At 39.2% G+C, this 27,212-nt stretch overlaps 1 protein-coding gene across 1 annotated transcript in view; it reads right to left on the bottom strand.

The window, feature by feature from the left end:
- LOC145249412 (centlein-like) overlaps positions 1-26,186 on the bottom strand; it is a 157,065-nt gene extending 130,879 nt beyond the window's left edge. Inside the window, exon 1 of the mRNA XM_080110965.1 lies at positions 26,097-26,186. Within this exon, the coding sequence (XP_079967091.1) occupies positions 26,097-26,110 (14 nt within the window). The 5' untranslated portion in view covers positions 26,111-26,186. The remainder of the gene's footprint in view (positions 1-26,096) is intronic.
- Positions 26,187-27,212: the final 1,026 nt, after the last annotated feature.

The following is a 27,212-nucleotide window of genomic DNA, read 5'->3' as shown; positions in this document are numbered from 1 at the left end:
TTGGTAAACGATGTTTTTAGTTCTTTTGTAAAGGACAACGTGTTTAAATATTTCAGCTACATCTTTTCTCTCTTCCATTAACTTCTGTTTCTTACTATTTCTGTCGAAGTTATTTCTATTTCTTGTGACGGTTGTATTCTTATTTTATTACTGTTATTAAATGTTTTACCATTCTGGGCTTTGATTATCATTTCTAAAATTCCACAGCACTTGTAGGGTAGTTTTGAGTATTTTTATTTAATTGTTATGTAAAGAATTAGTCACAGAAAATGTTTTTTCGATGAGATTCAGGAATTTCTTACTAAGTTTAGTTTTAGCGTCAAATGATATTTCTTATTCTTTTATTTCTATTATTTTTTGTGTCGGTATCTTATTTAATTTTTTAATTCTACCCACTATTTTATAATGGGTTATGTTTCTAAAATAAGCCTACCATGGATAGAACTAGGAATGTTTCGTGATTCATAGTTAGACTTTAAATTCACATTTATATTGGCTTAGCCCTATCTTTTAATTGAAGCTTGTATGTACTTTTATTTCAGTTGTAAGTGACATCTAAAGAATGTTATTTTTTATTTTAGCTACTATTTCAACCCTTAGATCTGATTGTTTTTTTTAATTCTCTATACATAATTTTTTGAAGCCTTCACTCTTGATCGTGTCCCTTAATGTAGTCAGGTTATCACATCTATATAAACGATATCATTATTATTAAATATATTAGTGAACGTGTACAAAATATATAGACTTAATAGAATTAATGCATCTGCAAAATCAAAGGAGTTTGTCATTCTAGTCTTTATCCATTGATCATTATTATTGATTAAAACAATCATGTACACTTAAATAATGTTATTTACACGCTTGAATATGTCAGTGTACATCTGTGAAGTCTAGGTAATTATTAACAAGTTTCTAAGATATTAATAGATAACAATCAACCATGTCATATTGTATGAAAATACATTTATTTCCATTAATATAAATTAAATCATAGAAAAATAGACACTAATACATGCAACCACATACACATAATAAAGAAAGTAAACAATTAACAGAAAAACTTACAATTAGTAGCAGAGTTCGTAAATTAAAATCTATGGAAGCATATATTCTGCTAAAAAATCACAAAAACGATTTCAACAATAAACTTAGAACTTGTTAATTTATGGGACTAAGCCTGAAATAGAAACGATTGTCAAAACAATTATTTCTAGAATGAACAAGCAGATGAAACGATTGAGAACTAAATCAATATGTAAACACCTTCGAGGTTTAATCATATCGAAAATAAAATTCAATATTAATTTCTGTCTCGAATTAAAGTTATTGAGGTAAAAACCAAATACTTTGGATTCCTAACTAAACAATAACATTTTTGTACTTTTATTCACCCAAAACAAGGCATATTACCAATTGGGACCATGCGTACATGGAAAATATGTAGAGGTGAACAGCTGTATTTGTTTGTATTACATTTTTCTTTCTGTTTCTGAATACAGTCAGGGAAGAAGAAAAAGGGAGGTAATTCCAATACTCAGTAGTGCAAGGAAGAAACTATTAGAGTAGAAAGCGTTCTGGCATCTAAGAGACCTGTATAATAAAGGGATGGGATTTAACCGGCTGTCAGGTGAGTGATTAACATGTGAACTGATGACAATCTTATAGAAATAACAAAGTGTTTTGATAACGGAATGAAGTTTGGAAATAGGACTGGAGTTTAAAGTAGGAATAATTAAGCCAGAAGTATGTAAAACAATAAAAAGTTTAGAAAAAGTTTAATATTATAGGATTGGAATGTTTGGCTTTAATAAACAAAGATACGTGACAAAGACAAGGCAAGGACCTTTGGTTATATAGATACATGATGTAACGAGTTCAGAAACGCCTTAAAAAGTTAATTAGTAGCAGTCTGTAACGGACGGCTGAGAGAGACAGTCGACAGACAGGTTCGCACCCAGCAAGGACAAGATCGATAATTAAGATGTACACTAGACTGTATCAGCGTTCAACCTTTCCAAGATGGGAACAACATTCTGGGATAAAGGTTGCCGAAAAGAAACCAGAGGTCTATTGTTTGTGGTAGAATTTTCGTTGCAGCTTTCTGTCCAACAAGATCAAAGATGAACCAGGTGTGTTCCCAAAGATGAGCCAAATATTGTAACCCCCATAGAATGTTATTTCTCCCTTTTGTTAAAGGTATGTCTTTCTTTGTCTAGCAGATTTTTATTCCGTCCCTTATTTGTCATTATATATGAACATACACCAGATAAGTACCTATTTATCTTGCCTCCCCACGGGGCAGGGTTAGAAACCAGGGTCGTTTTTTTTAACGTGGAGAAAAGAACAAAAATTAAAAAATAGTCTCCTCCACTGACCGAGAACAAGAAATTGAAGTGCAGCATCTGAAGAACACATGGTATTTATTTGCTTCCTCACGAAAGCAAATAAGACACAAGGTTGTTTTTTAATGGGGGGGGGCAGCTTCCCCCAAAAAGCGACACTCTGGCAGTGTCCAAATAAATAGTAATTATCTCGATATAAAGGGGTTACCCTACATTGACCAAAGACCAATTACTTATGTGAAGCATCAAAACAGATACTACACTTGTATCTTGGTCAAAGGTCAAGTTTGCCCACACATCAGATAAGTTATTTTGTGACATTTTGAAAACTAGGCGATCACAAAGAAATATATGTATGAAGAACAGAAGCACATTCAATAAGGCACTCGTTACATACACGTGTATGTATGTACAGAATATACACACACGCGCGCGCGCAGATAAAATATTAATGTCGAACGAGTACAATTGCTACTAGTTATTGTTTTAATACATCACTGTTTTAGCAACAGAAGCTACACGTGTTGAATCGCAATGTAATTTTCTACAACCGAACCAAAGGTTGTAAAACACGTAGCTTCATTTGAAATGCCAAAGTTTCATGATAAATTTAAAGAGAAATTAGTCTTACTAAAGAGACAACGGAAATAAAGCGATAATGACAAGAGGAAATCAAAGTAGGAAACAACAAGAAAAACAAGGCGACTATTTATAACTTGCGACACGTTTCTTCATTGATTTGTCAATATATTTTTCTCCTCCCTCTCTCCACTTCATTATAAATAAATACTAGAACAACAAAAGGCAGACATTTCTTTATTGCTTTTGTGCAGCATCAGTATCTAAATAATATATTCGAAAGAAAATAAATAACTAATTAGTTTAGTTCTGATTTACAAAGACAAATTTCATTATCCCCTAAAAGACAATAAAAAAGAAGAATGTGTGTCTCTGGTGATTGTCATTGTTGATACACACAAAAAAGCAACCCTTTCCAAGCAGAGAAGAAACGAGAGAGAAAAATAGTTTTCATGGAGACTGCCAATATTGACAAATGTAAAATTATGGTTTTATTGCGAGTGCATTATTGACCAAGAGGACGCTGTAGCAGACTATGAAATTGGATTTATTATGGTTCATAATAATCATCATCAGGAAAGTGACGGTGGCTAAGCAGTTAACACATAAACTGACAACGTGGGTGTGTCAAGTTCGAATCCAGTTCAGTCCACTGAAACACTTTCACTCAGAGAGACTGGCAACCTTCACGTGGTCCCCAGTGTAAGTACCCGATGTCTAGCTAGAAAAATAGCAAGGAAACAAATGCCAACAAAAATCACCCCCAAATCTGAAATCGAAAACTGTTGCTAAGGTTGCTGGAAAAGTGGTTGAATCATTCTACTGCTCTGGAATGTACCTCACTTTTGACGCACTCCTCTATTTATATAGGAGCCAGATAAGGTCTAAGAGTGTGTACTACTGTCATATCTTGAGAGTTGCTGCTCGGAATACTCTTTTCTGTCATAACAGAGTACAAAATCGGCTTCACAACATAGTAGGAAAGGATAACTTCTTGTCTCAACAAGTCCTTTTTCATAGAAGTGATGTTGGTAGTGTTATATAGTCGTGTGTATATAAGCAGCATCAAGACGGCGTATATTATATCGTCGTGGGGAAGAGATGAGTGTTTAAATACGTCTCTTTATGAAATGTGTATACGTGTGATAGTCTATTCATGAGTTTATAAATGTTGGGATGTTAAAACATCAAATAGGATCATACCCTTTTGTAACGGTTTCCATGTTGGCCGGTTCAGCTGTTTGGATCATTGGACTGAAATAAAAGACGTTCAACTACTTTGAGAGAGAGACTATAACTCGAAACTTGGAGGTCTTTGTTCCGGAATCGTCCTATCTCCTAGAAGTTACAACTACCGTTCTAAATCACATCTCTAAATCTGTTGCTTCGGTCTACTTCCTCGGTCGTTTTAGAAAACCCATCCTCTCTCTCATTGGCTTCAAAAACTAAACTAACTAAAACTCATTAACGTATTCTCCTAAGATCCACGTCAGTTGTCTCTACATCAGATTTGTCGACATTAAGCTATTTTTAAATTGTTATTTCAACGCCTATTTGTTTATAGTATTTATTTAAACATTGACTTTTCTAGTCTATTCTAATATAAACATTTATCTCAACAACAATTTTTAAACCCATTGTCTGGGTTGCGTCTTGTTGTATCGCTATGTTCAAACTAATAATCGACTGAACTCAAATTCCTGGTCTCCTTCCTATAAAACATTCATAGGTGGAACTCGTGTAGTTATAATTTTCTGCCTATTCTACCCATTACTGCCAAACGTCCAATTGACAATCTCTTTAATCCTTATCAAGTGGCATTCGCTCTTTGATAGGTAATGGACCATCAGTAATATATATATATAGATATATATACACACACACTAGCAAAGAGACCTGACATTGCCAGAGACTGAATGAGGATTAACTAATGTTCCACACTTCCAATACTTTATTGTCATCAAAATTGATGAAACCGCTCATTTTTCAATCAAATCGACTGTTCTAGTCAAGAACTAATCGCGGTACACTAGGAGGAAACTTCACATGCCTCACCGCAGTAGCTTAGTCCAAAAACATTGTAATCTACATTGTACTGCAGAGAACCTACTGTTGATTTTATATTAGGTTGAGAAAAAGTTCTTGCACAATTTTTCATTTTGGTTTCAAATGATGTATTTTCAAATATGTTTTCGTTATAATACTTTTACTTTATATATCGTTTTAAAGAGTGTTTTTCGCTCTATCTAATCATTTAAATTACAATTGTTTAAAAACAATTATCTTCTTTTCAGAATACTGAAAACAAGATAGAAAAAAGCAAATTCACACAATTTTCTTATTTCAATTCAAGCTAAGCCAAAAAGCTGCTGATATAGCTCGTTAAATCAACGAAACGTTTGGCCCAGGAACCACTACTGAACGCACAGTTTAAAAAATTTTGTGGCGGCAACGAGAGTCTTAAAGATGATGAGCATAGTGGTCGACCATCAGATGTTGACAATAATTAATTAAGAACCCAAGTCGAAGTCAATCCACACACGACTGTTTGAGAACTTGCCTCTGAATTAGACGTAACGTACACAATGACTTCCAACCACTGGAGAGGGATTGAAAACCAAAAAAGTCTTGATAAATGGGCGCTTCACGAATTGAATGACAATCAAAGGAAACGCCATTATGAAGTGTCATCTTCCCCTTTTTTTGCACAAGGACCACCAGTTTCGGTTTGTGACTTGCAATGAAAAGTGGGTTCTTTACGATAACCGGTGATGCTCAGCTCAGTGATTATATACTGACAAAGCTCTACAACACTTACTGAAGCCAGAGTTACACCAAAACAAGGTCATGCTGACTGTTTGGTGGTCTGCGACCGGTTTCAGCCATTAGATTTTTTAAATGCAGGCGAAACCATTACTCTGGGGGAAGTACTGTCAACCAATGGATGAAATGCATCAGAAATTTTGACAAAAACACACTGCATTAGTCAACAGAAAAGGCTCGATTCTCCTGCTCGACTGCATGTTGCTAAAACGACGCTGCAAAAGTTGAAGGAATTGGGCTACGAAACTCTGCGTCATTCACCATACTCTCCAAGCCTATCACTTACCAACTTCCTGACTTTTTCAAGCATCTTACAACTTTCTGTGTGAGAAATGTTTCAAAAACCTAAGTGATATCAAAAACGCCTTCAGCATCTTCATCGCCACCAGAACGCAAGATTTGTATGTTATTGGCATAAATACATTTTGCGTTGGTAAAAGCGTGCTGATTCTGATGGTGCTTATTTTGATCAATAAATTTTTGTTTGTGCCGAGATGCGTTTATTTGAATTTAAAACTTAAAAACCGCCATAACTTTCTTGCCAACCTTATAAAATTACTAGCTGGGATACCCACCATTGCCTGTGATTAAATGATGATTAATGAATATTTCACATTCCCATAATTTTATTGTCATCGAATTTAGTAAAATCGCCCATTTTTCAATCAAATCGATTTTATTACATGCTCTAGTTGGGAATACATCTCCATGCAATAGAAGATTGCTTCACATGCCTCACTTAGTCCACAATGCAATGTAGTCCACAATGCAATGTAGTCCACAATGCAATGTAGTCCACAATGCATTGTAGTCTACATTGCAATTTAGACTACAATGTATCGTGGACTAAGTCACATTAAAGTCTAAAATGTAAAAGTCAAGTATCATCCTTCAATCGTGCTCTAAACAGAAACATTTCAAACGCATCTCCGTCATATCAAAGACCCTACTGTTAATTTTATATGCCTGGCCTTACTGCTTGTGTGGCAATAAAACTTCTCAAATGAACTTGTGATGTTAGGCTGTGTAAGGTGTAAACTCTGGTCAAATTCGCCTACTCCTTCCTTTCATCAGATTATTTTGATTATCGATACTTATCAAAGACATTCTGATACAAAACCTATTTATGAACACTGCCAGGTACATAAAATACTTTTCTGTGAAATCTCATAAAAATCGGCCCAACTGTTTTGGATAGGGAACGAACTAACCGGGAAAGTCAAGTATCATGACCAAAGTGTTTTCTAAACAGAAACATTCATTTCGAATTACCCCCTTGTCTTATCAAAAAACCTACTGTTTATTTTATATGCTTAGCCTTTCTACTTGTGTAGTTATAAAACTTCTCAAATAGATTGGCGCTTAGGTTCTATAAGAGTGTTAATTTTGGTCAAAAGCTGGCTGTTTCTTCTTTACTCGAACTTTTCGGTATTTATCGGGGGTATTCCAATACAAAAACTATTTAAGAAAACTCCCAGACAGATAAAGTATATTAGTGTGAAATTGTAAAAAATCGGTCCAGCCTTTCGGAGTCCATAGGGAACGAATTCAGACAGATAAAGTGTCATATATATATATATATATATATATATATATATATATATATATATATATATACACACACACATATACACACAAAGGGAGAGAGAGAGTATAATAGATATCTTAAGACAAAGTCTCTTTTTCTAATAAAAGTAGAATTTTCAGTCGTTTTCTTCGATCATTCTTGGCATAATATATATAACTTGAACTCAATACATTGCTTCATTCTCTTTATAGACCTCCGAAGAACAATTTCAAACAACGTATCATACAGATCAAATTTGATCCGCCTTTTACCTAAATTCCGATTGTGATTTCTTTTATGATTCTTTAACACTTATTTCCTCATTGGTTTCTTACTTATCTGCTGTGACGACATAAGTCTTCCGAGACGCGAACAGCATTTGATTCGTCGTACTGCAAATCTACACCGTAAATCTGAACCATTTCTCTGGAAGTTCTTTTAATAAGAATCCGACGCTTACCAAAATAACCAATTAAGGAATCAATAAACGGGCGAAGTGATTTGTGCGCCATAAGCCCCCTCCGTCCCAAACACACATAGAGCGACCAACCCTCTGCCGTTAGAATCTCCTGCTGCAAAAAGATATGCAGGCCGAGGTTATAATTTGCAATCATCTTATTACAGGGGGAAATTGAAGGAGATTTACTCAATGATGCAATCTACTCGACAGTCAATAGACAAAAAGTGGTAACGGAACAGAACAAATGAGGAGTAACAAGGAATGGTCTTTCAGAAGCAATGCAATCTAAGAGAAAGAAAAAGTGACTAATTTAGAGAGAAAGAGAGTTTATACATTAGAAAGGCAGAATGTGTGTACATAGGACAATGAGAGAGAAATTATAAAAACCAGTGAAAGAGAGAGAGAGAAAAATGTACACATTAAAGAGAGGGACAATGTACACATTGGAGAGAGAGAGAGACAGTATACACATTGGAAAGAGAGAGAGACAGTATACACATTGGAGAGAGAGAGAGACAGTGTACACATTGGAGAGAGAGAGAGAGACAGTGTACACATTGGAGAGAGAGAGAGACAGTGTACACATTGGAGAGAGAGAGACAGTATACACATTGGAGAGAGAGAGACAGTGTACACATTGGAGAGAGAGAGACAGTGTACACATTGGAGAGAGAGAGAGAGACAGTGTACACATTGGAGAGAGAGAGACAGTATACACATTGGAGAGAGAGAGACAGTGTACACATTGGAGAGAGAGAGACAGTGTACACATTGGAGAGAGAGAGACAGTGTACACATTGGAGAGAGAGAGACAGTATACACATTGGAGAGAGAGAGACAGTATACACATTGGAGAGAGAGACAGTGTACACATTGGAGAGAGAGAGACAGTATACAGAGAGAGAGAGAGAGAGAGACAGTATACACATTAGAGAGAGAGAGAGACAGTATAGACATTGGAGAGAGAGAGACAGTATACACATTGGAGAGAGAGAGACAGTGTACACATTGGAGAGAGAGAGAGACAGTGTACACATTGGAGAGAGAGAGAGACAGTGTACACATTGGAGAGAGAGAGACAGTGTACACATTGGAGAGAGAGAGACAGTGTACACATTGGAGAGAGAGAGAGACAGTGTACACATTGGAGAGAGAGAGACAGTGTACACATTGGAGAGAGAGAGAGACAGTGTACACATTGGAGAGAGAGAGAGACAGTGTACACATTGGAGAGAGAGAGACAGTATACACATTGGAGAGAGAGACAGTATACACATTGGAGAGAGAGAGACAGTGTACACATTGGAGAGAGAGAGACAGTGTACATATTGGAGAGAGAGAGACAGTATACACATTGGAGAGAGAGAGACAGTGTACACATTGGAGAGAGAGAGACAGTGTACACATTGGAGAGAGAGAGACAGTATACACATTGGAGAGAGAGAGACAGTGTACACATTGGAGAGAGAGAGACAGTGTACACATTGGAGAGAGAGAGAGACAGTGTACACATTGGAGAGAGAGAGACAGTATACACATTGGAGAGAGAGAGACAGTGTACACATTGGAGAGAGAGAGACAGTATACACATTGGAGAGAGAGAGACAGTGTACACATTGGAGAGAGAGAGACAGTGTACACATTGGAGAGAGAGAGAGAGACAGTGTACACATTGGAGAGAGAGAGAGACAGTGTACACATTGGAGAGAGAGAGACAGTATACACATTGGAGAGAGAGAGACAGTATACACATTGGAGAGAGAGAGACAGTGTACACATTGGAGAGAGAGAGACAGTATACAGAGAGAGAGAGAGAGAGACAGACAGTATACACATTAGAGAGAGAGACAGTATACACATTGGAGAGAGAGAGACAGTATACACATTGGAGAGAGAGAGACAGTGTACACATTGGAGAGAGAGAGACAGTGTACACATTGGAGAGAGAGAGACAGTGTACACATTGGAGAGAGAGAGACAGTGTACACATTGGAGAGAGAGAGAGACAGTGTACACATTGGAGAGAGAGAGAGACAGTGTACACATTGGAGAGAGAGAGACAGTATACACATTGGAGAGAGAGAGACAGTGTACACATTGGAGAGAGAGAGAGACAGTGTACACATTGGAGAGAGAGAGACAGTGTACACATTGGAGAGAGAGACAGTATACACATTGGAGAGAGAGAGACAGTATACACATTGGAGAGAGAGAGACAGTGTACACATTGGAGAGAGAGAGAGACAGTGTACATATTGGAGAGAGAGAGACAGTATACACATTGGAGAGAGAGAGAGACAGTGTACACATTGGAGAGAGAGAGACAGTATACACATTAGAGAGAGAGAGAGACAGTGTACACATTGGAGAGAGAGAGACAGTGTACACATTGGAGAGAGAGAGAGACAGTGTACACATTGGAGAGAGAGAGACAGTATACACATTGGAGAGAGAGAGACAGTGTACACATTGGAGAGAGAGAGACAGTGTACACATTGGAGAGAGAGAGACAGTGTACACATTGGAGAGAGAGAGACAGTGTACACATTGGAGAGAGAGAGACAGTATACACATTGGAGAGAGAGAGACAGTGTACACATTGGAGAGAGAGAGACAGTGTACACATTGGAGAGAGAGAGAGACAGTGTACACATTGGAGAGAGAGAGAGCCAGTGTACACATTGGAGAGAGAGAGACAGTATACACATTGGAGAGAGAGAGACAGTATACACATTGGAGAGAGAGACAGTGTACACATTGGAGAGAGAGAGACAGTATACAGAGAGAGAGAGAGAGACAGACAGTATACACATTAGAGAGAGAGAGAGACAGTATACACATTGGAGAGAGAGAGACAGTATACACATTGGAGAGAGAGAGACAGTGTACACATTGGAGAGAGAGAGACAGTGTACACATTGGAGAGAGAGAGAGACAGTGTACACATTGGAGAGAGAGAGACAGTATACACATTGGAGAGAGAGAGACAGTGTACACATTGGAGAGAGAGAGACAGTGTACACATTGGAGAGAGAGAGAGACAGTGTACACATTGGAGAGAGAGAGACAGTGTACACATTGGAGAGAGAGAGAGACAGTGTACACATTGGAGAGAGAGAGACAGTATACACATTGGAGAGAGAGAGAGACAGTATACACATTGGAGAGAGAGAGACAGTGTACACATTGGAGAGAGAGAGACAGTGTACATATTGGAGAGAGAGAGACAGTATACACATTGGAGAGAGAGAGACAGTGTACACATTGGAGAGAGAGAGACAGTGTACACATTGGAGAGAGAGAGACAGTATACACATTGGAGAGAGAGAGACAGTGTACACATTGGAGAGAGAGAGACAGTGTACACATTGGAGAGAGAGAGACAGTGTACACATTGGAGAGAGAGAGAGACAGTGTACACATTGGAGAGAGAGAGACAGTATACACATTGGAGAGAGAGAGAGACAGTGTACACATTGGAGAGAGAGAGACAGTATACACATTGGAGAGAGAGAGACAGTGTACACATTGGAGAGAGAGAGACAGTGTACACATTGGAGAGAGAGAGAGACAGTGTACACATTGGAGAGAGAGAGACAGTGTACACATTGGAGAGAGAGAGACAGTATACACATTGGAGAGAGAGAGACAGTATACACATTGGAGAGAGAGAGACAGTGTACACATTGGAGAGAGAGAGACAGTATACAGAGAGAGAGAGAGAGAGACAGACAGTATACACATTAGAGAGAGAGAGACAGTATACACATTGGAGAGAGAGAGACAGTATACACATTGGAGAGAGAGAGACAGTGTACACATTGGAGAGAGAGAGAGACAGTGTACACATTGGAGAGAGAGAGACAGTATACACATTGGAGAGAGAGAGACAGTGTACACATTGGAGAGAGAGAGACAGTGTACACATTGGAGAGAGAGAGAGACAGTGTACACATTGGAGAGAGAGAGAGACAGTGTACACATTGGAGAGAGAGAGACAGTATACACATTGGAGAGAGAGAGACAGTGTACACATTGGAGAGAGAGAGAGACAGTGTACACATTGGAGAGAGAGAGACAGTGTACACATTGGAGAGAGAGAGACAGTATACACATTGGAGAGAGAGAGACAGTATACACATTGGAGAGAGAGAGACAGTGTACACATTGGAGAGAGAGAGAGAGACAGTGTTCATATTGGAGAGAGAGAGACAGTATACACATTGGAGAGAGAGAGAGACAGTGTACACATTGGAGAGAGAGAGACAGTATACACATTGGAGAGAGAGAGAGACAGTGTACACATTGGAGAGAGAAAGACAGTGTACACATTGGAGAGAGAGAGAGACAGTGTACACATTGGAGAGAGAGAGACAGTATACACATTGGAGAGAGAGAGACAGTGTACACATTGGAGAGAGAGAGACAGTGTACACATTGGAGAGAGAGAGAGACAGTGTACACATTGGAGAGAGAGAGACAGTGTACACATTGGAGAGAGAGAGAGACAGTGTACACATTGGAGAGAGAGAGACAGTATACACATTGGAGAGAGAGAGACAGTATACACATTGGAGAGAGAGAGACAGTGTACACATTGGAGAGAGAGAGAGACAGTGTACATATTAGAGAGAGAGAGAGACAGTGTACACATTGGAGAGAGAGAGACAGTATACAGAGAGAGAGACAGACAGACAGTATACACATTAGAGAGAGAGAGAGAGAGAGAGAGAGACAGTATACACATTAGAGAGAGAGTGAGACAGTGTACACATTAGAGAGAGAGAGAGAGACAGTATACACATTAGAGAGAGAGAGAGACAGTGTACACATTGGAGAGAGAGACAGTGTACACATTAGAGAGAGAGAGAGAGACAGTGTACACATTGGAGAGAGAGACAGTATGCACATTAGAGAGAGAGAGACAGTGTACACATTAGAGAGAGAGACAGTATACACATTAGAGAGAGAGAGACAGTATACACATTAGAGAGAGAGAGACAGTGTACATATTAGAGAGAGAGAGAGAGACAGTGTACACATTAGAGATAGAGAGACAGTGTACATATTAGAGAGAGAGAGAGGCAGTATACACATTAGAGAGAGAGAGACAGTGTACATAGAGAGAGAGACAGTATACACATTAGAGAGAGAGAGACAGTATACACATTAGAGAGAGAGAGACAGTGTACATATTAGAGAGAGAGAGAGAGACAGTGTACACATTAGAGAGAGAGAGACAGTGTACACATTAGAGAGAGAGACAGTATACACATTAGAGAGAGAGAGACAGTATACACATTAGAGAGAGAGAGACAGTGTACATATTAGAGAGAGAGAGAGACAGTGTACACATTAGAGAGAGAGAGACAGTGTACATATTAGAGAGAGAGAGAGGCAGTGTACACATTAGAGAGAGAGAGACAGTGTACATATTAGAGAGAGAGACAGTATACACATTAGAGAGAGAGAGAGACAGTATACACATTAGAGAGAGAGAGAGAGACAGTGTACACATTGGAGAGAGAGACAGTATGCACATTAGAGAGAGAGAGACAGTGTACACATTAGAGAGAGAGACAGTATACACATTAGAGAGAGAGAGACAGTATACACATTAGAGAGAGAGAGACAGTGTACATATTAGAGAGAGAGAGAGAGACAGTGTACACATTAAAGAGAGAGAGACAGTGTACATATTAGAGAGAGAGACAGTATACACATTAAAGAAAGCCTAACGACGATATAGAAAAAGCATACCGACGAATGAGAGCAATTAAGAGAGAAAGCGAATCTATCGATGTAAGAGAAAGAGAGAAAGCCTAACGATTAGTGAGATTAAGTCGTTGTTTGGTTGTATTTCGGCATATCAATCCATTTTGGGTCATTTAACGCCGACTCAAATTTTATAAAAGTTGAACAAAAAATAAATAATTTAAAAAAAGTTTATATATTTAACAAATCAATACGTTTAACAGATTTATATATTTAAAAAAAAAATTATATATTGGAAAATTCATATATTTAACAAAAATATAGTTTGTCAATAGATACCCATTTTATAAACAATTTTTATTTGTCTATTTAGGTTCTATGCTAATACGGTTGGAAGAAAAATAATTATATATGAGCTAGGGCATGTCCGGACCAGCCAATTGATTGGATCGGCCCTCATCCGATCGACCGTCAGACCAAGTAAGAGCCAAAGTGGTGCGTTGCAAACCATAAACTACTGTTTCCGGATCAATGATTGCTCAACCATCAAGATACCGTCCTGACGCCTTACAGGTAGCCAGCAACGGCCAACAAGTGGCCTCATTCTGGGGGGGGGGGGTCTTGTCTCTCTACAGCGGTGCAGTCAACATATTCTACAGCCCTAGTTGACAAGGTAGAATTAGAGAGAAAGAGAAAGCTTAACGATGAGAGATAAAGTCAAGTGAGCCGAAATGACGATACAGGGAAGTTTACTTGGAGTGAAGGGTAAGGTGAAGAGAGTTTAATTCAAGAATATGGTGAGATGAAGTCATCATAGGTTGGCCAACATGGAGAAAACTGATAGATAGAGACTGTGATGAAACAATGTGGATGAGACAAAGAAAAAGGCTGATGAAGGATGAGTGAAGACAGAAAACTTTTAGTAGAGATGAAAAGTCGAGAACCAAAAGGGGTGTTGAGAAAGAGAAAACCATTGAGAGGATATGAGGAGGCCGAGAAGAAAGACTGAGGCAAAAATGCTTTATAACAGAAAAAAATCTTTAAGAGAAAAGATGAAAGACTCTGTGGACAACGATCGGCGTTAGGGAAAGACTGTGGTTAATAACTGGTGCATGGAAAAACTCTGTGGACTGTGGTTTCACAAGTGAAGAGAGATAAAAAAATATTGTTATCACAAGCGACAGTACAACTGCAACACCGTTAAGTCAACTGGACAATAAACGTGAACCAAACACTTCTATCGACATGACCTGGCACAGTCCCAAACAATTTTATTCACACGATCTAACATGATTCTGAACAAATCCATCTAAACGATATGGTACCAGAGCAACTTCGGCAGTTAATCGCTGAACCCCTCTGGTGTTGGCTTTTTTTTATAGCACTTACACAAACTCATTTTTGTTATAAGTAGGCCCGACTGAGACAGTGACACACTATTCTTGAGCGCTTCCATGCATGCTCATCACAATTCTCCTTGATCTGAAAATCATACAAATGGCAGACTGATTTTCCTGGTACTTCGCCTAAACGATACAGGTTCAAGAACTTTCTCAGTGGCCTTTTGGTCTTTCACATCATTGAACTCCTTCTGCTCTAGATTCTTGGGTGCATCACTCTCCAAGGAGCTTTGATCATGTGGTCATTCATATAGCAGTGGTGCTTTATCATCTGAAAAGGTAATGCCATCACCGATGGAGCAATCATTTTGGCATGCATATTTATGTAGCATGGAGTTCCATTAAATGAGACTGAGTGTTGACGATTGATTTTTGTCACTGTACTTGTGCTGAACTGCATCGTACATCTTCCCTGCAGATTCTTCGCCCAAACAGCATCCCCCTCCTTGTACAGACTAGCAACTGTAATGGCGGGAACCACCACTTCATTGATACAGATCCTATAGGTGCATATTACATTTGCAGGTGCAGTCATAGTCGTCTTGTCCTTAGATGTAATCTTGTGCCAGTACACTGTCTCCATCATGCACTGTGTTCTTTCCATGATGCATTTTATTGGGCAATGGAATCTCACGATTATTTCGTTTTCCAATGGTATGTGGGTGCATCGAAATCGTATGTGTACACTCTACATCCGTGTATGCTCAGCAAATCTCTTTCCACAAAGTGCTGCGCCTTTGTCCATAAGCAACTCAATTTCTTTAACAGAACACAATTTCCAACTGCTGTATGACGCTAGCAGAATCTTGTCAGTGCAAATGCTTCCAGATGGCAAAACGATTAGGGCTACAATCTACCAATGTCAGGTACAGTTTAGAGGCAAAATGGGTTATATCCATAGCAGCTCTGCTCCAATTTTCCATGACATCAAACCTATCTGGCTTCCAATGCGCTGGGGCTTAATCTATGGATTGGCATTCGTTGCAATCTCCAACTACTGTCTGTACCTCAGCTTCAGTTATTACAGGGTTGATTAACTTTATAAAGTACAATGTCCTCTTCACACCAGGATGCCGCTGGACCAATGAATTGCCTGTACTTGAGAAACATTGTATTCTGCAGCTTTGCCACACACAAGTTTTCTGTGTTCTGTCATTTTACGGGTGTCATTTAACCATCACTGTGGTACCCGTGTAAGATGGTCAGCCCAGTTATTATGAGACTTAACGAGCCCCACATCAACCTTCAGTGCAGATACCGAGGCCAACTCTTAATATTTCAGGGGCTGCTTCGGTGTGCACTCTCATCTGTCTGGATAACGTGCCAGTTATCTACAGATATACACATACAGAGTCCATTGGTAAATGAATAGTTTTGTATTTCCACTGCAATGCAAGGTTGACACCTCCTAGCACAGCATAAAGCTTAACCAAGCTTATATGCTTGTCCTCATGCATCGCTCAGAGCCAGTTTGCATCTTCTGTGATGAAACCATTGCTTTCCACAACCATGTTTAACTGGATCGTCCTAAGCTACTCTGTAAAATGCCTTTGATTGTCTGTACTAGAAGATGGTCTTGCATTTCATCATCCCATCCAGTTGGCACGGTACCAGCCACACATAATCAGAGACACACCGGGAAATAGCCAGTCAATTTCCTGCACAGTGAAAATATAATTTGACAGGTGAGTCTATCTGGGACTACTGGAAGGTCACTTCCATGCTGCCATAACAGTTTTCATTGCTCCTCTTGGACATGTAATCCCAACACACGTGAGCTCAATCTTAGCTAGTTTGGGATCTTGCTTGCCAGATCAAACTTCTTCAAATGTTCCCAGCCACCGTTTGCAGAACACACATTCTCATTTACAAAAATGTTGTCAATATATGAACACGTTTGGTCCTTGCTGTCACCATTCCTTTAATTTTTCCAAGCAAACATCTACCTTGGCTGTAAACATATACTCATTTAGCTCCCAATAATCCATAATAGATCGTACCTTCTGTTTATTTTCCTGCATAACAGCCATGAAGAAGATTAGACCCTTTGGAGGACTGAGTTCGTCCTTCGAATATGGCAGTAGCCAGCCATTATCAATATCAACTGGACAATAAATATAACTGAACGCTTCCATCGATATAACTCAGCATGATCCCAACAATTCCGTCTACATGATCCGGCACGTTCCCAGAACAATTCTGTCGACACAACGCAACACGATCTTTAACAACTCCACCAATATGATCCCGAACAACTCCACCAGAATGACCCAGCATGATCCCAGACTACTCCGTCGAAATGATCAGACATGATTCTGAGCAAATCTGTCAAAACTCATTTTCAATGTAGGTAGGACAGATTAAGATATTGAAAACCATTCTTGAGTGCTTCCATGCATGCTCGTCACATGACCAAGGACCAGTGTGTGTGTGGGGGGGGACTATAAACGACGGCCAGGATGGGGGGAAACTCGGTGAATGACGACTGGAAAGGGAAAAGACTCTCCAATAAAAAAAAAAAAAACCTGGACTCGATTCTCAGTGACACTCTCCACACTAACCAGGTTCCATCCGGTTCTCGAGAACTCGACGGCTCGACTCTCTCAAACATCTTAACTCCCGGCGTTATATTATCTCATTTATGCAAATTAATGCACATTCGCACCTGCTGATTCGTCGCCTTCTCGTCTCCCATCGCTCGGGTTTCAAGTTCGCAAATGCAGCCCACCTCCGTGACTGCAGTCACACTCAATTTTCACTACAGACTCGATGATTGGTTGTCAAGACAGAGAAAGATTCAGTGATCGGAATAAAAGAAGATTCAGTTATTAACCGTCTAAATGTATTCTGTGAAGAAATGGGCGCCAAAATGTAGAATGTCTCCATAAGGGTTTCGAGATTGAAAAAGAGCATGATTTTCATCGGCAACAGGCATTAGAACAAACTCCTGATACATATGCCTTCTCATGGATTTTCCTTTTTATGCGGTCATGAAAATTCTTCTTAAAGTAAGATGTACAATTACTTAGAAAATTCCCAACAGCACTCTCAATAATTCTGTTTACATTTTCAGCCGCCTTGAACAGGAAACCGGCAATTCAGGTGAGTTAACTTCACCTGTCTAATTAGCAACGCCATTACCAGCACTGATTAGTTCAGACATACAGTTTTTATTGTTTTGTTTTTCAGCAATTATAGCTCAAATCACAGAAACAACAAATTTTTATCTTTTTTTCACTTCTTATTTTTGGTTTCTACTTGGGTGAAAAAGATTAGAAACAAATTCCCATTCTTATAGAAACTACCTTCAACATGAGCTATCCAGACACAACCCTTCCATTAACCTGATAACCTGGCTTAGTCTGAAACTGTTCCTAGGACATAATTAAAGTTAGCATCATTTTAGGTGGCCATAAAGAACGTTGAGATAGAAAGGAAAAGAAAGTAGAAAATATGAAATAACTATGTTATAGTTTGAGATACGGAATAACACATACAATTTATTATTTTGCATATTATTACATAGAAGTTATGTAATATTATGCATATTAATATAAGTAATATATTATTATACATTGTAATATAATATATTATGATACATTGTAATATAAGTACTAGATTATTATACCTTGTAATGTATAATAATATATCATTGTGCATCATAACATATGTAATTGATTATAAAACATTGCAATACATGTAATTTATGAAAACGCATAATAATCTATGCAATTTATTTAAGTACATGGTAATATATTTATTATTAGGCATAATAATAATATATGTAATTTATTATTAAACATCGTAATATTTGTAATTCATGTAAAAGATTGTTTAAGCTGCTGCAAACTACACAGTAAGTAACTAACATTTTATATTTGTTTTACACTATACAAGGGCGTTTTTAGATTATTTGTTGAATCTAGTCATTTGGGCGCGAATGATTTTATTTGGTCCGAATTTAACTTATTAACAGCCAAATTAAACGTATTTAAATACTAGAACCAGTAAAAACCAATTACATATAACCATTTACAAGTAAGACAAGGAGAAAGAAGAGGAAATAAAAACCACTTGAAATAATCGTAAACTTTTATTTAAAGAGGGAAAAATAAATTGAAAGGGGAGGGAGAAAAAATAATAATGATAAAGGCTGAAGTTCACCTTTTAACCGTATAAAAGACTGTATTTTGACTCCAAAAAATGTCCCCTTTTGGCGAACCTTAAGGTTCTAGTAACAGTTTAGGAGAGAGAAAGAATAAAATTAAAAGATAAGAAAAGATTAAGAAAAAGGCAAAACTTACTTTGAGGTAAGAATAGATTTTTTTTAGAAGCAAGGATAGTTTATACAGAATTTCTTTTAGCGAGAAGAATCGTCATTCCTCCTTGAGATAACATAAATATAAAAAATGTCTCGTTGGATTTTCTTCTTTTTTATCAAATAAATCTGCATGTTCTTAAACTTTCTTTTACTCATATTTGTCGGCTTTTACTTGGGAAAAAAACATTACTTGGCTTGATGTAGCTTCGACAGTATGGTCAGAAGCTAAGAAAAATAGAAGTCTTACCGTGGGTGTGCAGCGAGTGAGTCCAGGCCGAGAAAACGAAAAACAAAGATGGCGGCCAGCATTTTATTACGTGCGTTCTCGCAAAATCTTGTGTGCGCTTGAAGCTGGAAACTACAAAACGAGCTTCATTTTTCGGTGCTGGGGAGATTCCAGATCTGGCAAGAGAGTAGGTGCAACGGGAGTGGAGATTCTACTTTCTCGGATTTATTCCCTTTTGTGTGTTTGAGGTGACCCCCCACCCCCCTCGGGAGGCGCACTGCAGTTTAAGGACCATGCCCCTCCTTTTTTTTAAAGATAGTATTTTCAAGCTATTTCGGCGATGGCCAACGCTGGCTTAAGCAACATGATTAAGCCTTTTAATGGCGATGGTGATGTGGTGGCATGGCTTAAAAAAGTGGACCTTGTGGCAAGGATTCAAAAGTTGGATGATGTGGCCACAGGAATACCCCTTTTTCTAGAAGCGGATGCGCTGGCCCTCTATTTGGAGCTCAGCGAGCAAGATCAGGGTGACGTGGACGCCATCAAAGGTTGACTGATCGAAGCTTTTGCAGAGGGGTCTTTCGAGGCCTTTAATAAGTTGAAGGAGAAGATGTGGACTGGTGAATCTGTTGATGTCTACGCAAATGAGATAAGGAGATTGGTTGAGTTGTCGGGCATCAAGGGACACGCCACGAGTCACCTAGTCAAAATGACATTCATTACCGGGTTCCCGGAAGAGATATCAAAACGTTTTCAGCAGGTCCCGGGAGTGGAGATGCTGGAGTTGAGTGAGCTGCTCAAAACTGCAAAGATCTTGGTGAGCACCCAACCCACAGACTCTGGAGGGACAACAGCAACGGTACAGCAGGATGTGGGCAGGAGTCTGCCAAACCCGAGAGTGGCATGCTTCGAATGTGGGGGACCACACATAAGAGACTGCAGGTAATTCTTGCAATGGACAGTGTGTTATAAATGCAATTGGAGAGGCCATTTAGCGGTAAAATGCACGAGTTCGGGAAACTGGCAAGGGGAAGCCAAAGCGCCAGTGGTCACCCCAATTCGGGAATAGTGGCGCACTCGCAGCAGATGCCCAAGCAGAAGGTCATGGTGGAAGGACGGGGAGTTATGGCCCTGATCGACACTGGCTGTACCACTACCATGGTGCACACGACCCTGGTCGAAAGATGGAAAAGGAAGGGTGAAGTAGTGGCATTCGATGGGTCGTGAGTTAAGTGTCGAAGGAGGAAGACCGTCACTATTGATATTGCTAAACACCGGATGAGGGTTCATGTAATTGTCACCGATCATTTGGCGCCTGGCGTCCAAGCGATCATTGGAATGGATGTGATGTGCCAACTTGGAGGCGTTACCATCATATGCAACAACGTGAAGTTCCGACTAACTGAGTGCGCAGTGACAGAGCAAGCTCCCGGAGGGACCAACAAGGCCGGAGAGGAAAGAAAAATGTTGATCAAAGATCAGGACTTCCGAGCTGAATTCGACAGAGAGCAGTGGACTGTGGAGTGGGCATGGAAACATCAAGTGCCATCGCTGACAAACAGGGTGGCATGCTACACTAACTCGCTCAGAGGAGGGGCGAGAAAGGAGTTTGAACAAGAAGTGGACCGATGGATTGGGGCGAGTATACTGCTGCCTTGAATGGATGTTCTGCAACCAACTAAAGGGAAAATAAGACCGGTCCTGGATTTCCGAGAGCTGAACCAACATGTTGAGTGCCATACTGGAGGCGACACCGTAGATGTGTACAGTGAGACCATTAGAGAATGGAGGCAGATGAATGGGGCGTCTATGTTGGTAGATCTAAAATCTGCCTATTTGCAACTCTGCATCGCCAAGAAGTTCTGGAAATACCAGTTAGTCAGGTACAAAGGCAAAACCTACTGCCTTACGCGAGTGGGGTTTGGGTTGAATTCAGCACCCAAGATCATGTCAAACATCCTCAGGAAGATTCTGGAAAGAATGGGAAAAGGAGATGGGGCAGTGAGTTCATACATAGACGACATTCTTGTGAATGAAACTCTGGTAACTGCCAAGGAGGTGGTGGCTCATTTGAAGAGGTTTAGGTTGGTTGCCAAAGCGCCGGAAAAATTAGATGGAGGGGCTGCTTTGGGGCTAATACTGAAACAAGGTGCATCGGGCACCCTAGAGTTTCAAAGGGGGAACGAGATCCTGCAACTGAAGAAAGAGCTCAACAGACGGGAACTTTTTTCCATATGCGGGAAGTTGATCGGACATTACCCAGTTGCTGGCTGGCTTAGACCAGCATGCAGTTTCATAAAGAGGCATGCCGAAGGAAGAGGATGGGATGATAAAGTGGGAGGAAAAATGGTCGCCATGATGGAAAAGCTCCTGAAAGAAGCAGAACGGCAAGACCCAGTCCGATGAACCTGGAATGTACCGTGAACATTGAATGGAATCGTGTGGTGTGATGCAAGCAGCATTGCAACAAGGGTCGTCTTGGAAGTTGGAGAAGTGGTTGCAGAAGATGCAGCCTGGTTCAGGAAGAAGAATGATGCCAGCCACATTAATGTAGTGTAATTAGATGCAATAATCAAAGAGGTCAAATCTGGCCTTGAAATGGGGACTGCGTGACATCTGCATCAAAACAGACTGCCACTGTGTTTGCTTGGCTAAAGTCCCTCATTTCAAGTGAAAAAAGGGATAAGAACGAAAGGGGCAGCAGCGATGCTAGTGAAGCGCAGGTTTAGGATGCTAGCTGAGCTGATGCAAGAGTTCTGTTTGAAGCTTCGCGTAGACATGGTGGCTTCTGAGAAGAACCGAGCAGATGCTCTCACGAGAGTGAAGAAGAGCTGGCTTGTGTCAAAGAAAGATGTTGTTGCTGCATCGGATCTAGATGATGTTGGTGTGTAAGAGCTGCACAATCTGCACCATATGGGGGTAGAGAGGACGTAGTACTTGGTGAAGAGAGTCGACCCAAGGAGAAAGTCAGGCAAGTGGTCAGGACATGCGACAGATGTCAGTCGATTGATCCTGCTCCAAGCATACATGAAGCTGGTCAATTGGGGGTGAGTGGGACCTGGGAGAGACTGGCATGCGATGTCACCCATTACAGGGGTGGACTTTACCTGACCATGATTGACTGCGGGCCCTGGCGATTTGCCCTATGGAAGAAGCTACGTGGAGGAACAGGCAATGAAATAGTGCAAGTTTCCGTGAAAGAGCTGTTATCCGACAATGGGACCGCGTTCAAGTCAGTAGCAGTGACGGAAGTAATGAAGAAATGGAATATCCAACAATTTTTCAGAGCTGCCTACAGACCCAGTGGCAACGGGATCATGGAGAGAAACCACCGCACCATAAAGGCAGTTGCGGAAAGAGGAGGAACCTCACCTGAGCAAGCTGTCTTCTGGTATAATATGTCGCCTAGATTGGGACAAGTGCCAGAGACGGTTCCGCAACTGTCAACGTTCGCATATTCCTGGAGACATTCCAGGGTTGAGCCGGCAAGCAGAGAGGCAGAGGCCACAGGGACCATTAAACTCGGGATGAGGTATGGATGAAGCAACCGGAGGCGCGTTGCACCACACAATGGAGTAAAGGTCGCGTGACTGAGAGGAACACCTGAAACAACATCGTGGTGGACGGAGTACCGAAGCATATTCTCGACATCAGACCAGTGAAAGGCGAAGCAATGGAGGGGAATGTGCAGCAACAGGAGGAGGACGAGACACCTCAGAGGCCAAGTAGACAGAGGCGACTGCCATAGTGGATGAGAGACTACAAAATATGATCTTGAGATCGGGGGGGAGGGGCGTGTGGTCAGAAGCTAAGAAAAATAGAAGTCTTACCGTGGGTGTGCAGTGAGTGAGTCCAGGCCGAGAAAAAGAAAAACAAAGATGGCGGCCAGCATTTTATTATGTGCGTTCTCGCAAAATCTTGTGTGCGCGTGAAGCTGGAAACTACAAAACGAGCTTCATTTTCCGGTGCTAGGGAGATTCCAGATCTGGCAGGAGAATAGGTGCAACGGGAGTGGAGATTCTACTTTCTCGGATTTATTCCCTTTTATGTGTTTGAGGTGACCCCCCCCTCGGGAGGCGCACTGCACTTTAAGGACATTGCCCCCCCTTATTTTAAAGATAGTATTTTCAGACAACTTAGTCGAACGAAAACTTTATTCTTATTAGAGAAGGCTCTTTCTTATTGCTGCACCATGAAAGATTATACACTTTCCTTTTCACTTCGAATATTTCCTGAGGACCAAGCAAATTATTTTTGTTTGCAACGTAACTTTTTTTTCACTCGTCTGAGTTTTTTTATATTTGTACTTATTTCTTTTCCACTAGACAAGACTTTTTTGACTTGATTTTTTATGACTTTTCTGTCTGAACTCAGCCGGCATTTTTCTCTTCATTTTTCGTCCCCTAGACGAAAATTTAACTGACGAAATAGGACCTTCATTTAGAGCCTCCTGACATCTCGCCACGATGGGTTACTACATCCAGGTCCGACATTTTCAAACAACGACCTTTCACTTCCAAAGGGCAAGGCAGGAACTGCCTTTTTTTACTTCCATTTTCGCTTAAATAGGTGAGAAAAAAATTACTCAACCAATCGTCAACAAAGACACAGTCAGTAGCAGTCTACAATTTCATAGAGAGGTGGGTTAAAGAAAGAAGAAAAGAAAGAGAAAGAAGGGTAGATGGAAGAATTAAATTTTGAAAATTTTAAGTTAACGTCCTGTACCCAATGAAACAGTATTGAATGAAAATCGTGTTTTCACTTCAAGTCTGCTCTTTAATGTAGGAAATAACTCTTTGCTTAAAATTATTTTTAAATGCGTTTAAATGTTTACAATTAGAGAGAAATAATTTAATGGTTTCTGTGTGACTTATTTTATTATGTCACTGTTTTCATAACGGCGTTAATTCTTTTGCTTATCGCAATAACTAATAATTTGTTAGGGGGAAAAAAACTATTATTTGAGTGCAAATAAAAACGCCATGTTAAAAACCAAGTCTTTCCATTCATTCTCTCAAGTTTCTATTTGCAATTAAAAACATTATAAACATTTAAATGAAAAACTCGCTATTAGCCATAGTTTTTTTGTTTGTTTTTTTTGTAATTCCTTACAGGACTAGCGCTTTGAATTTATAAAATTTTTGATAGGATCTTCAGAGTATCTTAATATTTATATTGTTAGTTTAACAAATTATTCATGAAATGAATGCATTTGAAAATAATCATGTGAATTTTCATGTCATGCACTATCAAGAACAAATTGTATTTAATATAGAAATTGAATGCTGATCGGTCCTACATCTCTGGCGAAGAGTAGATTTGGTAGTAATGTTACGGATTGGTGTATCAATCTTAACTAAATATATTTGCTGTCATGATGTAAACAGGATGTATTATAGACAAAGTTCAATAGATGGCAGATTTGATCTTGCCTGAAAATAAGTTAGGATTTGTGAGAAAGGAAGTCCATAAAATTCAAGCAGAAATGACATACGATTGAGAGAGTTTTGGTTGCTAATTTCTGTGAATCTTGATGAAAGCTTGAAAGAGACAAGATGTTTTAAGGTGGACTAACAATGTAAAATAATTAAGCCATGAGCTTCAAATACGTCTCTCTCTCTCTCTCTCTCTCTCTCTCTCTCTCTCTCTCTCTCTCTCTCGTTATTTATTTCCCACACTCTTGACATCGCAACATACTGGACAACAGGGAGAATAAATAATTCATCCTCTAGCATCGAGTTTAGATTAATTGAATTATTCATGTGAGAAGCAGGTCTGATGAATTTCTCTGACAGTAAAAAACTGTCTCTATTTCAACAGATGAAGAGGAAAAGCGTTTACCTGAGAGAGAAAGGAGGTGAGTTTATGCATTAGGCAAAAAGTGTATACATTAGATAATGAGAAAGAAAGTATCTATATATTAATATTGTAGCATATTTAACGTACGTACGTATGTCACGGTTTCCAGATCTTATATTATTTGATCAGGAGATCCTATTTATTAAAAAGGAGGATAGAAGGTGATAACATACTATGAAGATTAAATTAGTATACAGATACGCTAATGTAATGTCCGTAGTATGTTGTCACTTCTTTCCTCCTTTTTTATAAATAAGATAAGAAAAGCAGTCTCATTCTTTGGAGGAAGTGATTTAGCTGGTTGGTTTGTTTTTACCCTATTTGGGTTGTCTAATTTCGAATCCATTAATTTTGGAAAAAAATTTATGCTTCAAGTTCTTTATATCTTTTAATATCAATTCATTGTGTTGAGTCTGCTTTTTTGTATAGAAATATTGTTGTTTGGACTTTGTAGAATATGATTGAGTTTCGCAAAGGGAAAGGGAAAAACAAATTAATGTTTGATGCATTTTATGTCAGAAACCCGGTATCTTCAGACAGACAGCCTGATCTGCTAGCACACTGCAAAGGGTGTTAATCTACAGGTTAATAGTAGACAGGTTTCTCTAGATTAGTCATAGGCGGACATGTTGTTCTAGATTACTCATAGCATAGACAGACCTTTGCAGATCCGAAATCAACCAGAGATCGAAGCCTATAACAGAATTTATGTGTGGCTGCAAAGTGAGGATATTTATTGGGCCTTTTACTGATGAGGTCAGCTGAACAGTTGTAGACAATGAAAATTATTTTGGAACTTACCGTTGGACGACCATGCTGATTGCCTGGGTCACATCAGGGTTGGAAACTTGTAAACTTTTCCAAAGAGACCAGACAAACTCTTTATCAGCCTGAAAAAAAAGACACGTATTACAATTAGATTTCTTTTGCTGCAATTATTTTTACTTTTGCTCAAAGTTTGTTATTTTTGTAATATAAGCATGAAAGAGGTTAAATATTGTCGAGCAAAAACAAAATTGTATAGAAATTGAAATAGATAAGTTTGGATTATTCAGATTACTATTCTCATCTGGGTTGTTATATTCACAATGTTTTGTCCGATATAACCTCCGATACATTCCTTTGAAATCGGAAATCTAATTAAGGAAATTGGAAATCTTCATGTCAAACTATGTAAATTTACACATTTTTTCCGTTTTAACTGATTTATAAGGACATGCAGATATTATTTGGAGCCAGCAGGCATGATTACAAAAAAATATCATCCTTTTTTTCCGAAAAAAATCATCTCTTTTATTCATTACTAGCCTGGGTGCCCGGCGTGGCCCAGGTGTGTGTAGGTGTGGGTTGAACAAAAAAGAAACTTGTAGTAGGCAGGCAGATGCAAAGGCGGAAAAGAAAGTGGAGGTGTGTGTAAGGGTGTTGGTTGAGCAAAAAAAAAAAAAATTGCGTGCGCAAAAAAAAAAAGTTGTAGCAGGCAGGCAGGCTCGAACCCGTACCGCGAAAGAGGAAAAGAAAGAGGACCCCCCCCCCAAAAAAAAAAAACGTGACGAATTAGCTGCTACGCTCATCGTCAAACCGGAAGTGACTTAGGTTCAAATTAAGTCTAGACAATCGAAAAGAGTCGATGACTTTCGAAAATATCGGCGAAAAAAAGTGACCCTTCCCTGTAGAAAAGGGCCCAGTGCCAAACAGTTTATATATATATATATATATATATATATATATATATATATATATATATATATATATATATATATATATATATATATATATAAAGCTGTGTGTGTGTGTGTGTGTGTGTCTGGTCACGAATAGGCTCCTATATGGTTGAATATTATAGAAAACTGATCACATATAATGATAGATGTATCGAGACACAGGAATGGGTATGTTTGATCTGGCATAATGATGATT

This window comes from Euprymna scolopes, chromosome 28, assembly GCF_053919585.1.
Source record: "Euprymna scolopes isolate OS-2025 chromosome 28, ASM5391958v1, whole genome shotgun sequence".
Taxonomy (NCBI): Eukaryota; Metazoa; Mollusca; class Cephalopoda; order Sepiida; family Sepiolidae; genus Euprymna; species Euprymna scolopes.
Note: the sequence above shows the minus strand (reverse complement) of the source record. Positions and strands in the feature narration are given on the sequence as shown.